The 15,201-nt window shown below is 24.3% G+C and overlaps 1 protein-coding gene across 1 annotated transcript in view; it reads left to right on the forward strand.

The window, feature by feature from the left end:
• Window positions 1-3,031: 3,031 nt before the first annotated feature.
• LOC552030 overlaps window positions 3,032-15,201 on the forward strand; it is a 57,906-nt gene continuing 45,736 nt past the window's right edge. The window contains exon 1 of the mRNA XM_006572115.3: window positions 3,032-3,477. Within this exon, the coding sequence (XP_006572178.1) occupies window positions 3,468-3,477 (10 nt within the window). The 5' untranslated portion in view covers window positions 3,032-3,467. The remainder of the gene's footprint in view (window positions 3,478-15,201) is intronic.

The raw sequence follows: 15,201 nt of genomic DNA on the forward strand, positions 1-15,201 counted from the left end.
TTATTTGTTGATTATTTGAAAAACTATTTGTTTAATCAAATTTGTCTTCGAATAATTCGAATAATTAACGTTCTATACAATAATTTAATATTATATAAATAAATTAATCACAAATCTCATTTATAATCTTAAATCTCATATAATTTACGCAATAACGCCAAAAAAATTTAATGACATGTAAAAATATGTATGAAATTGAAGTATTTTCTTGATTTTTCATTTAGTATATAAATCTATAATTAAAAGTCTCATTAACGTTTTCGAATATGAAATATAGATCAGAGAGAGTATATAGACTGCGTTCCTAAAGATTTTAACTTATATATCCGTAACTGCTTCTCCGAAGACTTTCTGATGCTGGTCAGTGTTAATGTCTATCCACATATTTTTTCCACGTTTTATTACAATACAAAAGAATGAAATTTCAGATATTATGAAATATATTGCGTAACGCATAGTTTAAAGTAACGCATAATAAATTAAAAAAAAAACCGCTTAAAATTTAGTATTTAACTCTATAATTAAAATAAATTATGAATTATATAAAATTAAAGTACATAAATGTTTAATATTATAACTCAAGTAAATAAATAATTATTAACGAATCTTTAAATAATAAAACAAAATATAAATATTGTCGAAATTTGAGGAGAATATTATTTATAAAGATATTATTGTATTTTTTAATAAATTACAATTTCTTTATATAACATTTAAATTGTTATAAAAATATTATATAATAATTATAAAAATATTATATTATAATTAATTATAAAGTATATTTTTCTCAGTATAATTATCACAATATTTATATATGTATATATTTATAATATATAATTATTAATTATTAATTATAAATATATTATTATATATTTTAAAATTAACGAAAGATAAACATATAATAAAAATTTATTAATTATTTAAAATACACATTAAAATATAAATTATATCTGAAATATTAAAAATTATAAGTAATTGACTACATTTTCAAATTGGCATTTTTCTGAATGTAATTGCATATTACTAAACAGCTGTAAATCTGAGAAATCGACTGAAAAGTTCGAACGTGGAGTATTAACCTATCGCAGAAAACCCGTTATAACTCACGAACAGTATACATATATACATATACATATACTGAGAGCATTTCGAAAGAGTGAATGCGTGTGGATAGGACTTTATGCTCGTCTGAACGTCGAATCCGTCCCCTGTCGTCCCACCAGGATCCCCCACTCTGATGGTTTGAGTCCATCCCTTCAGTGGCTCGGCAGTGCGCGTTCGATACACGGAATCGCCTCGTGGTTCTCGGAAGGCAGTAGACTGTCGTCAGCCACGCCAGACGGCGCACTGCTCGCACGCTCATTGCTCTCTCGTCAGAGATACTCGCCCACTGGTTCACCCACGGCTGCTGTTACCTCGCTCTCGCGACCTCCCTCTCTCTCTCTTTCTCTCTCTGTTGCTGGCAGCAGCACACTCGACTTAGCGGGCCGCCAGTTACGCAATAATAACAACGCCGTCAGGAGGTGTAGCATGCGCTGTGCCACCTATACGCCGACGAACGACCCTGGAACGATGAGCTGCCGGTCCGTCGTCGTCGCCGCCGCTTCTGCTATTACTGCTGCTGCGATCACTTGTTGAAAACCCAATAGGAGAGCGCGCATCCGTATTGCAAAGCAGTCGTACTATACGAGCATCTTTGTTTAGGTGGGAAGAGATTGTGGTGATAGTAGTAGTAGTGGTGGTAGTGGTGGTGGTGTCGACCAACAAGAGCGTGGAAAGTGCGTGTAGTGTTATTGAACAGGAATTATCTTACAGGAAGAGTGATGAGTAGTAACGTAGTAGACACGGCAGAAAGCGGATTGATTCTGTGCCGAGTGAGTGGCGCGGATCAAATGTTCGATACGCGACACGCGCTTCGAGATCCTACCTTACGGTGGATCGAATCAATTTCGTGCCGTTTGAATCAAGGATGAATAAACGAGGAATCGCAATGCTTATAGTGTATCACAATTATTCGCTCAAAGCATCATTGTCTTTGTTATCTGTTGAGCGAAGATTCGTCGAAACGCAGAAATTGACTTCTATAAGTCTCTACCACAAAAAATTCATGTGAAAAAGAAAAAGAAAATTCCGTGATGGATACTTGTTGAATCATTGACTGAAATCGTATCGTTATATTCTTGGGACCCATGTGACAAAAGGAAGAGGAATGACATAAGAAAGATATATCGTTGGAGAAAAACACGAGGTGCACGTTCGAGAGAAGTACACGAAGTGGTAAGTACACGAAATATGTCGCGATTAGGCGCCAATGACGTCAGACAAGAGTCGTGGAGCCGTGTAAGTCGTAAGAGGAATTCGTTTGTGGAGTTTGCGGTGCGTTTACCGACACGTTCACGTCGATGTGTTCGTTATATTACTGCTGGCGATAGTAATCGTAGTAGTAACGACAACAGTATCTGTCAGAATAGTATTGGTGCTGGTAAGAGTTGTGTAGTGGTTTCGGTATCAGTGTTGCCGAACAGAAGAGTGGTGGGGCTAAAGGAGAACCCGTGTGGAATTGCTGCGTGGTCCGTCGTGGTAGCCAATTATATTTTCTACGTGTGTGCTACGCGGGCAATGACTAACTGCTCGCCGTTAAGTGTGTTAGTAGGAGATATCGTCGACGGACTCGTTTCTGCGTTGGTGTTACCGTCTACGTCAGCACCGGTCGGACGGGATTTGCATAGCAAACAGATTGACGCGCTAGTAAGTGGATAACGAGAGAGGAGTCGCGACTTTGTGTCCCACCGCGTACCAAAGAGAAAAGGATAGTGCATGTCTCTCTGTGCTGCTCTCATGTTTCTGTAAGAAAGAAAGAGCGAGGAGAGTAGAGCCGCAGTAGAGACGCAGACGACGGGGCAAATGTGGAGCTTAAAATAGAAGAGTGACTTCGGCTTAAGTACGCGCCAGGGGGACAGGCAAATAAAGAGTAACCGAAGGGTGTCTTCTTTCCGATTTTCTTCCAAGGAAATCATTACTGTGGTTCTGTGATACGTTACTCTAATATGTTTGGTATTATTGCAATCGTGGTCATATAAGAAGACAAAAGACAGAGATAGTATATTTATATGTACAGAAAGTTTTTCATTTACATCCTGTGTAAAAATAGTAAATGAAGACTAATCTTGAAAAGACGACGATTGGTTATCGTATCAGAAATTTTGGTAGTGAGTGTTCTGTGATAACGTAGTGCGAATTGAAGAATGGAAAAAAGCAAAGTGTGATTCTTCATTCATTTTTGTCAGCCTGACATTTTTAATTTGAGTAAAAACGGATTATCGTAACCGACAAACTGAAGGCGTCTGCATCTCGGTCTCTCCTATAATGGATCGTGACTCGCGTTCGTATTCCTGCGGAGGCTGCGAGAGGACCGAGGTCCGAGCTATGCCGATGGAGTAACAAGTGAGCGGCGAAGCGGCGTTGCCATGACGACAGGTGAACCATGAGCTATACTCCTCTCTCCTATCTCTCGTTCTCTTTCTTTCGCTCTGTTTTTCTCGCTTCTTATCCAGTCTTTCCTTTCCTTCAGTCTTTCCTTTTCTTATCTTGTTTTTCTCTCCTTTTCTCTTCTATACCTGCCCGCGCGCGTGTACGAATCCTTTCCTCTCTTGGAATCTCCTATTTGTTCTCTTTCTTCTTGTCTCTATCTCCATCTCTGTCTTCGTTCGTGTTCCACCTCCCTTGTAACTTCCCGTTTGCCGACCCTCTTAGAATCTATCCCTCTCTTTTTATCCCTTCTCTCTTCCTATCTTTCTTTCTTTCGTTCTTTGGCCGATTCTCGCAATTGTCCCTCTTTTCGTCTCTGACCCCGTATACTTACGAGATACGGCGCGACAACAGTGCCGTCTGTCTTCTTTCTTCTCAGTATAAACCGCATTTATCTACCTGTCTCCGCTTCATGGCCTTTCTTCCCCCTCTTGATTCTCTGTCCTCTTCTCATATTCAAGCTCAGTTTCTTTCTTTTTCCTCAACGGTCTTCCCTCGTACGTATTTCCCACTCCTCGAAGGAACCGTGTAATCTCTCGCGCTCTCTTGCACTCGCTTACGCTTGGTGAGCACTCGGTGAACGCCGTTGTAGCATGCCTAACGCGTAGGCCGCGCGATATTCCAAGTACGCTTGGCTATTTTCATGCTACGCCAGAAAGATACCTAGCGACGCGCCACGCTTGTAGGTGACACGACACCGACGACTGATCGTCGACTGTATAAAATCGAAATCGGACAATTAGAATGACTAACCTAGGAATTATTGAAATTCTTTATTTGTTTAATTAAATAATTTAGGAAAGAATATCAAATTACTCATTATTTTTCCCCTTTTTAATTATTAGTTATTTTTTAATTATTATTTCAATATTTTTTTAACTATATTGCATCTATAAATGTTATATATTAAATCATTACTTAAAAATAAAAAATATTAAGTCATTATACCATTTCAATGAATTATATAAAAATGTTATACATATTTTTTTATATATATACAAGTATATATGAATAATTTATTCGTTGGAGATATTAAATAATATCTTTTTTATAGTATTTATCAATATTTTATATATCTATGAATATTTTATAAAATCTATGAATATTATTTTTTAAATATAAATATATAAAAACTTTTCACTACTTATTTTAACATTGATATTTTCATTTTTAGTTTTTTAGAGCATTTTTTGTTATATTTTAGTTAGAAGATTCATATATAAAATATTTGGAGTAAATTGATTATATTTAATATAAATATATATATATATATATATATACATACATATTTAGTATATACAATAATTTATTAAGTGTTTTAATTACTATAAATATATGCATTTATAAAATATACATATGTATATATATATATATATATATATATATATTTTAGTAAACAAAATTATAAAATATTTTAAAATTTACTAGAAATTTATTATACTTCTTAAATATATATATATATATAAATTAAAACTACTTATTTTTAATATCATAAATTAAACAAATATTAAATAAATTATTGATTTTAATAAAAATGATATATTTTTTTATTTAAATAAAATTATAATATTAATATTAAAAATAAATAAAAAGATAATTAAACGAAAATATCAAATTTTTTTTAATAATATTAATAAAATCGATGGATTTATTTTGAATCAATTTGATCAGACGAATTTTTTTAATATAAATTTTAAGCTTATTCATGCACAAAATTACTGCTTTCAACTTTTAAATATCATTACTTATTATCTTCTGCTAAATTTTTTTCATAAATTCTTTATATTAATCTTATACCTAATTAATATATTTTCAAAATTCAAATAGTTTTTTATTATTCTAATTATATATATATGAAGAACTGCTTTATTATACTGAAAAATGAAAATTATTTTTTAGCTATTTAAGTAGTGAATTTATTCTTCGATTAACGTTTTGACACTTTTTTATTTACATTACAATGGTATTAAAACTACTCTTCTTGTATTTTTTACACTTCTTTTTTAAGTGTATAGTTATTATATTATTCTATATTATTATTATTATTATTATTATTATTATTATTATTATTATTATTATTATTATTATTATTATTATTATTATTATAGTTATTATATTATTTTATATATTAATAAGAATTAAATGAATATTTTACAATTAATTTCATCAATGTATATAAATATTTTCAATATACTATATATCACAAATAGATGTTTATTTGATTCCAGCGAATTATCTTGAACTGTTTAATCTGAGTATACATATTGCTGCACAAAATTATTTTGAGCTTATTACATTTTATAATTATTTTAACTAATAAATAATTATTGAAAATAAATTAAATATTTATTATATATTATAGTGTTGTTTATAGTCTTAGATTATAATAGGATTCTTCTTACAATATAAAAAATAAATATAAAGTAAATATGCAAAAATATTTCAGATTCATTAAATTTAAAGGAATATTATTTTTAAATATTTATTTATTTTTTTTATTATAGAAATAATTCTATTATTATTTAAGATTGTAAATAAAAATATATTATATAATTTGCAATAAATATTTGTAAATTTTTTTTTTTTAATAATTATTCATTGAATAAAATAATTATAAAAGTGAGTTTATAATTTTTGATATATATTACATTAGATTTTTTTATTTTTTTTTTATATTTTTTTTTAATTTTAATGGAAATAATTTCACGTTAAGTTATTTTTAAGGAAAATATTTGCTCAATCAGAATAGTAAAAATATCGTATTATATATAACTGAGAATTTTTATATTTTTATATTTCCAGTTAATGTTATATATTGAGATAATTAATAAAGAATTCAATTGAATTCTTTTGATATTGATCGAAACATCAGAATAATATATTTTATATTAAGCATGAGAATAGATCGAAAGTGTTTAATTAAAACTTAATTTTGCTGGAACATGTCCCATTCAAACAAACAAACAAACTGAGACACATGCCAATATTTAAAACTGGTAACATAAAATTTTTTTCTATATTTCTAAAATGAAAGAAATCAGATTAGAAGTTGAAAAAATGAATATATATACACAATATAAATAAAATTATGAAATGAAACTACTTTTATTTTATTATTTTATTTTATAATATATCATTTTATATTTTCATTGTTAAAATAACATTCTGTGAATGCAAACAATCGTATTTAGTTTTTAGGTATTTGATTTTAAATATTTAAAATATTCATTTATTCATTCAAATATTTAAATCATGAAAGATATGTGATGAAATACTGGGAAATACAATTTATTCATTTTGCGTTTGAATATTTTGCAATTTTTGTCATTTATTTGTATATACGTATTTGATTGACAGTAATGTCAATCATATGTAATTTATAACTTAAATTATTGCACTGAAGTGCGTCATATATTTCATAATAATATACTTTTGGTTTGATATAAATAATGTAATATATATTATTTGAATAATAATAATTTTTTTTACTAAAATTTTATGAAAATTGTCTAATTTTCAGTCATAAAATTATTAAAAAACATTATTAAAAACAAAATTATACAGTAATATACAAATATAAATTTTTCAATTTATATAATATTAATCAATTTATATAATAACAATATCAAAAATTATTATTTATACATATTCAAAATTATAAATACATATCCAAAATATTGTTTTCAATTCTCAATGTAAGATTATGTTGTTAAATCACGAGAAAAGTTTTCTCTCAGCAGTTCAATATTGAAGACGCAAATAATATAATATGTATATGTCGCAGATTTTCTAAGAAGAAATTCCATTGATATTTATAGGTTTGAAAATTTTTTTTATAATGAAAGTTCAATTTTATATAAATTCGAGATAAAATTAATTTAAAATGAAAAAATATTATTAATTTGATGATATTGCGATTTTAACATATAATGAATGATTAAATTATTATGAACACTTCGAAATTACTAATTATTTGAAGTTAATAATGAATTTGAATTGTAATATCTAATATTGTAAAAAGTATTTTTACAATATTTTATGGTAACAGTCTAAATATGAAATACACAAGTAAAATATATTTTATATTTTTTTTATTTGCAATTGTAACCAAAACTATGATTTCAATTAACATTTGACAATGAAAAATTTTTTCATTATCTTTTCACATTTAATCTTGCAAATTGCAATTTATTTAAAATTTTAAAATATTAGATTCGTATTTGATTCTAACAAATTTGCTACTTAAAGTTGCTATAATATGTTAAAAATGAAAATATATTTAATAACAAAAAAAATATTTAGAATTTATATGTTTTTAATTTTATTCTTGATTGAAATTCAAATAAATTGTAATTTTATAGAATTCATAATAATATTATCAATCATTGGTGTGAAGATATTATTATTTCAGAAATTTATGTATTACACATACACAAAATTTATTGATTTATTAAAAAATTTTGATTAATCTTGATTATAATTATTCATTATAGAATCAATTAAATTTAAATCAATTATTAGTAATTTCAATGGAATTTTTGTGATGTTTTTGATGCGTCGTGTTTTTAAGAAATTTAAAAAAAAAAATTCGGGAATGAAATTGGGAAAACAGTTGCGAAATGTTGGCCTAGATTCAAATCTTATTTCACACAGGTACACATATGAATGATTTAAGAAATCTAGTTTTATCTTTAAAATATTATTGAATATATACTATATATACTTAATAAAAGTTTAAAATTTATTTATAATTTAAAAGTAAAATTTGAAAAATTAATTCACTCGTTTTTTTTAGTTATTTTTTTTACTTTTTAAAAGTGAAATTCTAATATTAACAAATTTTTCAATAGAAAATTTTAATTAACCTTTGTTACTTTTTAATTCTAAATAAGTTTAATAGGTTTAATAATTAATATAATGAAAAAATATAATAATAATATTGTTATATTTAGTGTTTTTTATTATAACTTTAACTTTAACTTTGATTAAAATTTATTAAAATATTTTAACAAAATTTTAATTGTTTTTTAAAAATTTAAAAATTATTAAATGAAATAAAATATTGGAATCTAATTAGTAATAGAATATATTACGTAAAAGATAATTAATAGTATTTTTATTCTAATAAAATGTTATAACTGAGGATCTTCTAATAAGAAAAAATCAAATTAATTTTGAACATTATTAAAACTAAGATTACAAAAATTAATAAAATTATTATTTTAGATCAAAAAGAAAATAGTAAATGCTAAAATTAAAGAAATTACTAAATATTAAAATAAGTAAAACTTAAGTGAAAGAAATATATATTTAATATGTAACATTTTAATTTAATATTTATAATATTATATAATAATTAATAGTCATTGAATTAAAAAGTTTTTTCAATTTTGAAATTATTTTTAATTTGCATTGAAATTAACAATTAAAGAAACACAAAATACTGATTTATTGTTTTATTAATAAAAAATTTCATGTTAAATGTAAAAAGATGTAAAAATGTAGAAATTCAAATTTGCATTTGATAAAATGATAAAATAAGGGCAAGTCAAAATTTCTTAACATCTGTATTTAATTTATATATAATGTAGAATTTTTTTTTTAAATGTATTATATAATAATCCAAAAATGTCAAAAATTTCAATCCGCTCTCACTTCAGTTATAAAGTTTTGAATTTTAGCATTAAAAGTTTGAATTTTAGCATTAAAAGTTAAAAGCATAAAAAGTAAGTGCTTCAATTCAATTAAAATGTAAAATGACAGTTATCTTTGACAAGACAATTAAATATATAACTATATTTAATCTGGTGGTCAAATTTGCTTTAATAGCTAGAGTTCCATGTCGAATATCTGGAAAATTTAGTTATGCGAATTGTACATTCGTTCAGTGATACCATAAAGTAGTTACAGCCATATAATAAGCTTAAAAGCACTTGAATGCACTCGCTTTTCTCGTTCAAACTGTATTTTCGATTTTCGATTTTAACTTTGATGGCTTCAATGACATAATTTTTTTTCAATTGATGATTTTTCAATGACGTAATTTTTCAATTAAAAATAATATTAAAATTGCGTTAAAAAAAATATTGCATGTAAAATTGTTTTTCTTCAAAATATAAATTATTACTTTTATCTGTCTTCTTCTCTTATCTTTTACATTATCTTAATGCAAATATTATTTAGCGTATTATATATTCTTATTTCAAAATGATTATTTTACATATATATAAATAATATTATTATATCCACATGTATATAATATTAATATATACACATGTATATTATTATATACGCATATATATTATATTAATATAATAATATAATATAATAATATACACATGTATATTATTATATACACAGATATATATATATGTATATATAATATAACTTATATGTATTTTTCACATAAGAACATTATACATTATAATTATATGCTTATGTGCGTTTAATAAGTTAAATTCTCTTTCTTCAGAAAAAATCACAATGTTTATAAAGAAATCAAGAATATGTACATTTATATATCTTAATTTTTTTTATGTTAATATTACTGTATAATATAAACAAGAATTCAGAAAAAATAATATTATTATTAATAATTATTTATTATTTTAAGTAGATATTAAGAAATAATTTTATGTATTATGTAATAGAGTTTATAAACTAAGGAATTGAATAGAAAGAATGAATCATTAAGATATTTCTCATCATATTCTTATTCTAGTAATAAAATTATTATCTTATCGATAAAATATTAATAAATAAAATTATTATCTTATTTTTAAATCTAATTAAAAAATTATATAATTTTAATTTAGTTATATATAATTCTTCCTAATAAAATATAAATAATTTTAATAAAAAAAATTATATTTTTATTTTATTTTATTTTATTTTATTCACATCAATTGAAAATTAAAAATAAAAATAGGAGGAAAAAATAATGATAATATATAAAAAAAAATTTGTATCACTTTAGTTTTCATTTAATAATTTATTTCATAAAGTATAATTGATATATATTTTGAAATTTTTATGATATTCGTATTTTCTACGAAAATATGTGTTACAAGTAAATATAAAAGAATATAGCGAAATTTTTTGACATAAATTTCTAATTCCTAGCTAAAAAATATATATTAAAAATATGTATTAAAAATTTATAGAATCAATGGAAAATCATACATTGTACTTTAAAGATAACGATATGTTTGTGATATGACATTGTATTTCATTGCAAATCAAGATTAGATTAATCACTGTTATTTGTCACTGCGTAATTTATATTTAAAATCTTAATAAATGAAGAATTATATGAATTATATGAAAAATTTTTATAACTTTTCATTTAAAAAAAATGTTGAAGAAAAAAGCTAATAATCTTAGATTAAAATATTCGTTCAATGGATTGATATTTTGATTAACAAGTTAAAGTTTAATTAAATTTAAAAAGAAATCTCTTTTTTTTCTAACATATTATATCTAATAATTCTTACTTTAATTCCTTCTTTGTAACATATAATAATACTTAATACTTTTAAGATTGAAATATTTAGGATAATTTTACATTGAAATTTATAAATATAAATGATATATTGATTTTATTGATTAAATCAAACAAATTATTTATAAATATATATTAAAAATATTTTTTTTATTTAATTATATTATACTTAATATTTTTTTTAATATAAAAGATATTATCCAAAAAAATAAAAATTATCCAATATTAATACGGAGTTAAAAATAATTGAATAATATTGAAACAAGCATAAGAAAAAAGTTTAGATATGAAAGAATAAATAAGAAAATAATTAATTTTAATATTGTTTGAAATATTTATAATATATAGGAATATGGATGACATTAATATCATGCGATAGTAGAAAAAATAGTTTTTTTTCTTCTTCAATAATTATATATTTATTTCTTCGAATATTGTAATCGATTTTATAAATCATTCTAGTTAATAAAAAGAACAGTTAAAGATGTTTTCCATCATAATAATAATGAATAAACTGTGAGTAAACAATGAATGATTCTTGGTTGTGAATGTCCTACGATATGCTATGCTTAGGACTTGTGACCTAATCACCCATTCACATACATATGTATAGTATTCTATCATTACCGTGCAATGAATGCTATTATGATGAGAAACTAAGAATGCCATGTGAAATTCATTAATAAGAATACAATATTCTATCAGTTTTTAATTTTTAATTTATTTTTTTTTTATAAATATTTTTAGAAATGTAAACTTACAATTACAAAAATATAGTATTCTATATAAATATAATATATAGTATTTCAACATTGAAACGAAATAATAATAAAATGAATAGATGAATGAATAAGTGAAATAAATTTTTGCAAAAAAAATAATCGAATTCTTCACATTCCTATTTACTGAATTATTATAAATTATTAATTTCACACTAATATGAAATAAAAATAAAAATTTTATATAATATTTTTTCATATTTTATTTTTAAATAAAAATAAAAAAATAAGTATTTATTTAAATAATTATTTTTATAATATAAAATATGTGAGAAAGAAATAATAAAATTGTTAGAAGAATCAATAATAGAAATAAAAATATAATATTTATTTATATGTATATATATTATATATATATAAAATTTATGAATTATCGTTATTTTTTATTTCTTTACTTTTATATATTTTTATTGTAATTAATAAAACATTAAAGAATAAGACTAAAATAAAAACAAAAAATATTTAAGAATTTTATTTTATTCAAATATTAAAAATATATAATAAAATAGTGAAATATATAGAAATTATTTATTTATGGCAAAGATACAAAACAAGCAATTCTATTTTTAAGTTGTGCTTTATCTTTGGAGCATCTTCAATGTTCAGTAGCAATCTGCCAGCTTGAGTATTAAGACTGTCAATTATGAATATTTCTTAGTAAAACCACTTACATTATTGTGATATTTACATTCTTAAAAGCACGTAAGTTAGAAAAATTCTCTGCAGTAATATCCATTTTTTATTTATCTTATTATTCTTTTATGACATATTAATTTTCAAAAAGTATTTTCAATTCTTTAGAAACATTGTTTAAACAAAAAGATGCTTTTGTCTTTTTAATTTTATACTGATAAAAATGATATTATTAAGTATTATTAAGTAATTATAAGACATTACTAAAATTTAACGATAATAATAAAATTTAATATTTTAATAAAATTTTTTTTATTTTATTTATTATTATTATTATATCCATTAAATTTATCATTATTAAAAAAAATTATTTCAAAAACAATATTAAATTTAAAAAAATTCCATTTTTCATTCAATTTTCCTAATAATAAAATCAATAAAAATTTGTAATTCATTTAAACTACTTTTAACTAAACTAATTTAGAAAATATGTAAAATAAAATAATTATTTTGAGGAAGAAAAAATTATCATATTATTAATAATATCATATCATATTATTAAATTATCATTAATATTACATTATAATTTGTATAGAGAATAAAACATTCGCAATGAATTATGAAAGTCATGCATTCCAGATTGCGCGATGTGCTCGAAATCGCGACTCGAGAATGCTCGTAATAATAGGTAGCGAAGTGATCCGTAGCTCTTAAAAACAACAGGGGATTCCGTGGACACATGGCCGTGAACGGCCTAGGGCACATAGACGACGTACGGGGTGCGTGACCTAATATCATCCGTTCACCGCTCTATTGGAGCAACGCGGCGCAAGTCGAACCGATGCGAATTTACGCCGAGTTTACTGCTTCTCTTCTTGGAAAGGGATCTATCGGAGAGGGAAACGAGGAGTGAAGAGCGAGAGTGCGAGTGTGGTGAGGTGAGGATCGGGTGGGGAAAAGTTGGGGGTTTCCTCGTGGCTGGCAAGGCGAGCGGAGCCGAGTCAAGTCGAGTATTGTCGACTCACGGAGACACAGCGGGGGAACTGACAACCGTCTCCGAGTATGCTCGGTTGTTGGTAAGACGCTCGCGGGGAGGGTGTTGGCGCTTCGTCTAAACAGCGTTGTGGGATGGTGAGGAGAATGTAGTTGATCAGACCGAGGGACGTGGAAGGACGCTTCGTCAGACAAGCGAGCCCAATCCTATGTGTGACTCACTTGCTTGCGGCGGGAATCTCCCGCTTCTCTACCGATGGCAGCACTATACGAATTACTATCATCACAATTGTCTTGAAATGCTTTATTTTATCGTTACTCTTCAATTATAAAACTTTATTTATACGAATGAAATTTTAATGGATTACACGAACTTTAACTAAATTATCTTATAACTTTATATATATTACTATCTTCCATCATTTCATTAATATGAATGTTTTTGCAACATAATATGATTGCAAATATATTTTATATTTTTTATAAATGAAAAATTAATTCGTTAAACATTAAACAACTATTATATTTGTAAAATTGTTTTCATTTGTAATTTTTGGTATGTTATTATGTATTTTAGAAAAATATTATAACTAATAAGAATACTTACATTTCTATTTATATGACGATAAAACGAATTTATTTGTTTGTTTTCTATTGTACAGTAATGTAAGTATTTAAATTAAAACAATTTATATTACCTTATAAATTAAATATATAATAATAAACAAAATATGTTTAAACATATTTTTTATAAGTTATACAATTTTGTAAAGATATTACAGTATGCCTCAGTAATTAATATAATTTTACATGAAAAATAACTAATATAGTTAAATAGAATATTTAAGTCTTAATTCGACTAAATTATTTGAAGACAAAAAAAAGAATGCTTATCGGTAAGCAGTGATTCATTCCAATGCTTCTCGTCCATAAATAAGTTGCAGACTGCTGTAGCTTATACATATTTTTTCTTAGCTTATGCAGAAACGGAGTAAAAATCTTCCACGTATTTCTAATTTTAATTGGTATGAAAAGTTTTTCAATCCGAACAAAGTTTTTGACACGAATAAATAATTAATGAATTTGATAAAGGTGTTTTTTTTTACTTTTGATTTATTTACATAAATATAATTATTTTATATTGATTTTAATTTTTGATATTATATTTTATAATTCTAAATTAGATATCAGAAATTTCAAGGAAGTATATTTATGAATAAGAAAACATTTGATAAATATTATAAACCAAAAAATAATACTAATAACATGTCAATATTTTCATTTAATTTTATTTTGAATTTTTTATTTATACAGAAAATTTATATTGAAATTATCTTTAAAATATATGAACAAGTATGTCTATAAATAAATATAAATATAACACAATATAAATATATCTATAAATGTTAATAATATGATCCACGAAATATTATTTTTTTTTTATAAGTAACTGAATGGAGAAGTACATTTAAAAAATGGAATAAATTAAAATAATCGTTCTTAAATATATGTATATAATTATATTTCTAAATGTAAATAGTAAATTTAATTAATTTTTCGTTATAATTATATGTCTGTTACGTTTATTATTAAAATTTTATATAAATTAAAAAAAAAAGTATTTCAAAACAATTTTATAAACTTTAATAAGTTGATATTACAAAAATATTAATAAGATATTTCATATAAAAAAATAAAATATAAAAATTGTCTTCTTAATGTTCTAAAGAAAATAAATAAAAAGATTAGAACTATTTCTTTTCTTTT

Source organism: Apis mellifera, linkage group LG13 (assembly GCF_003254395.2).
Source record: "Apis mellifera strain DH4 linkage group LG13, Amel_HAv3.1, whole genome shotgun sequence".
In the NCBI taxonomy this organism is placed as follows: domain Eukaryota; kingdom Metazoa; phylum Arthropoda; class Insecta; order Hymenoptera; family Apidae; genus Apis; species Apis mellifera.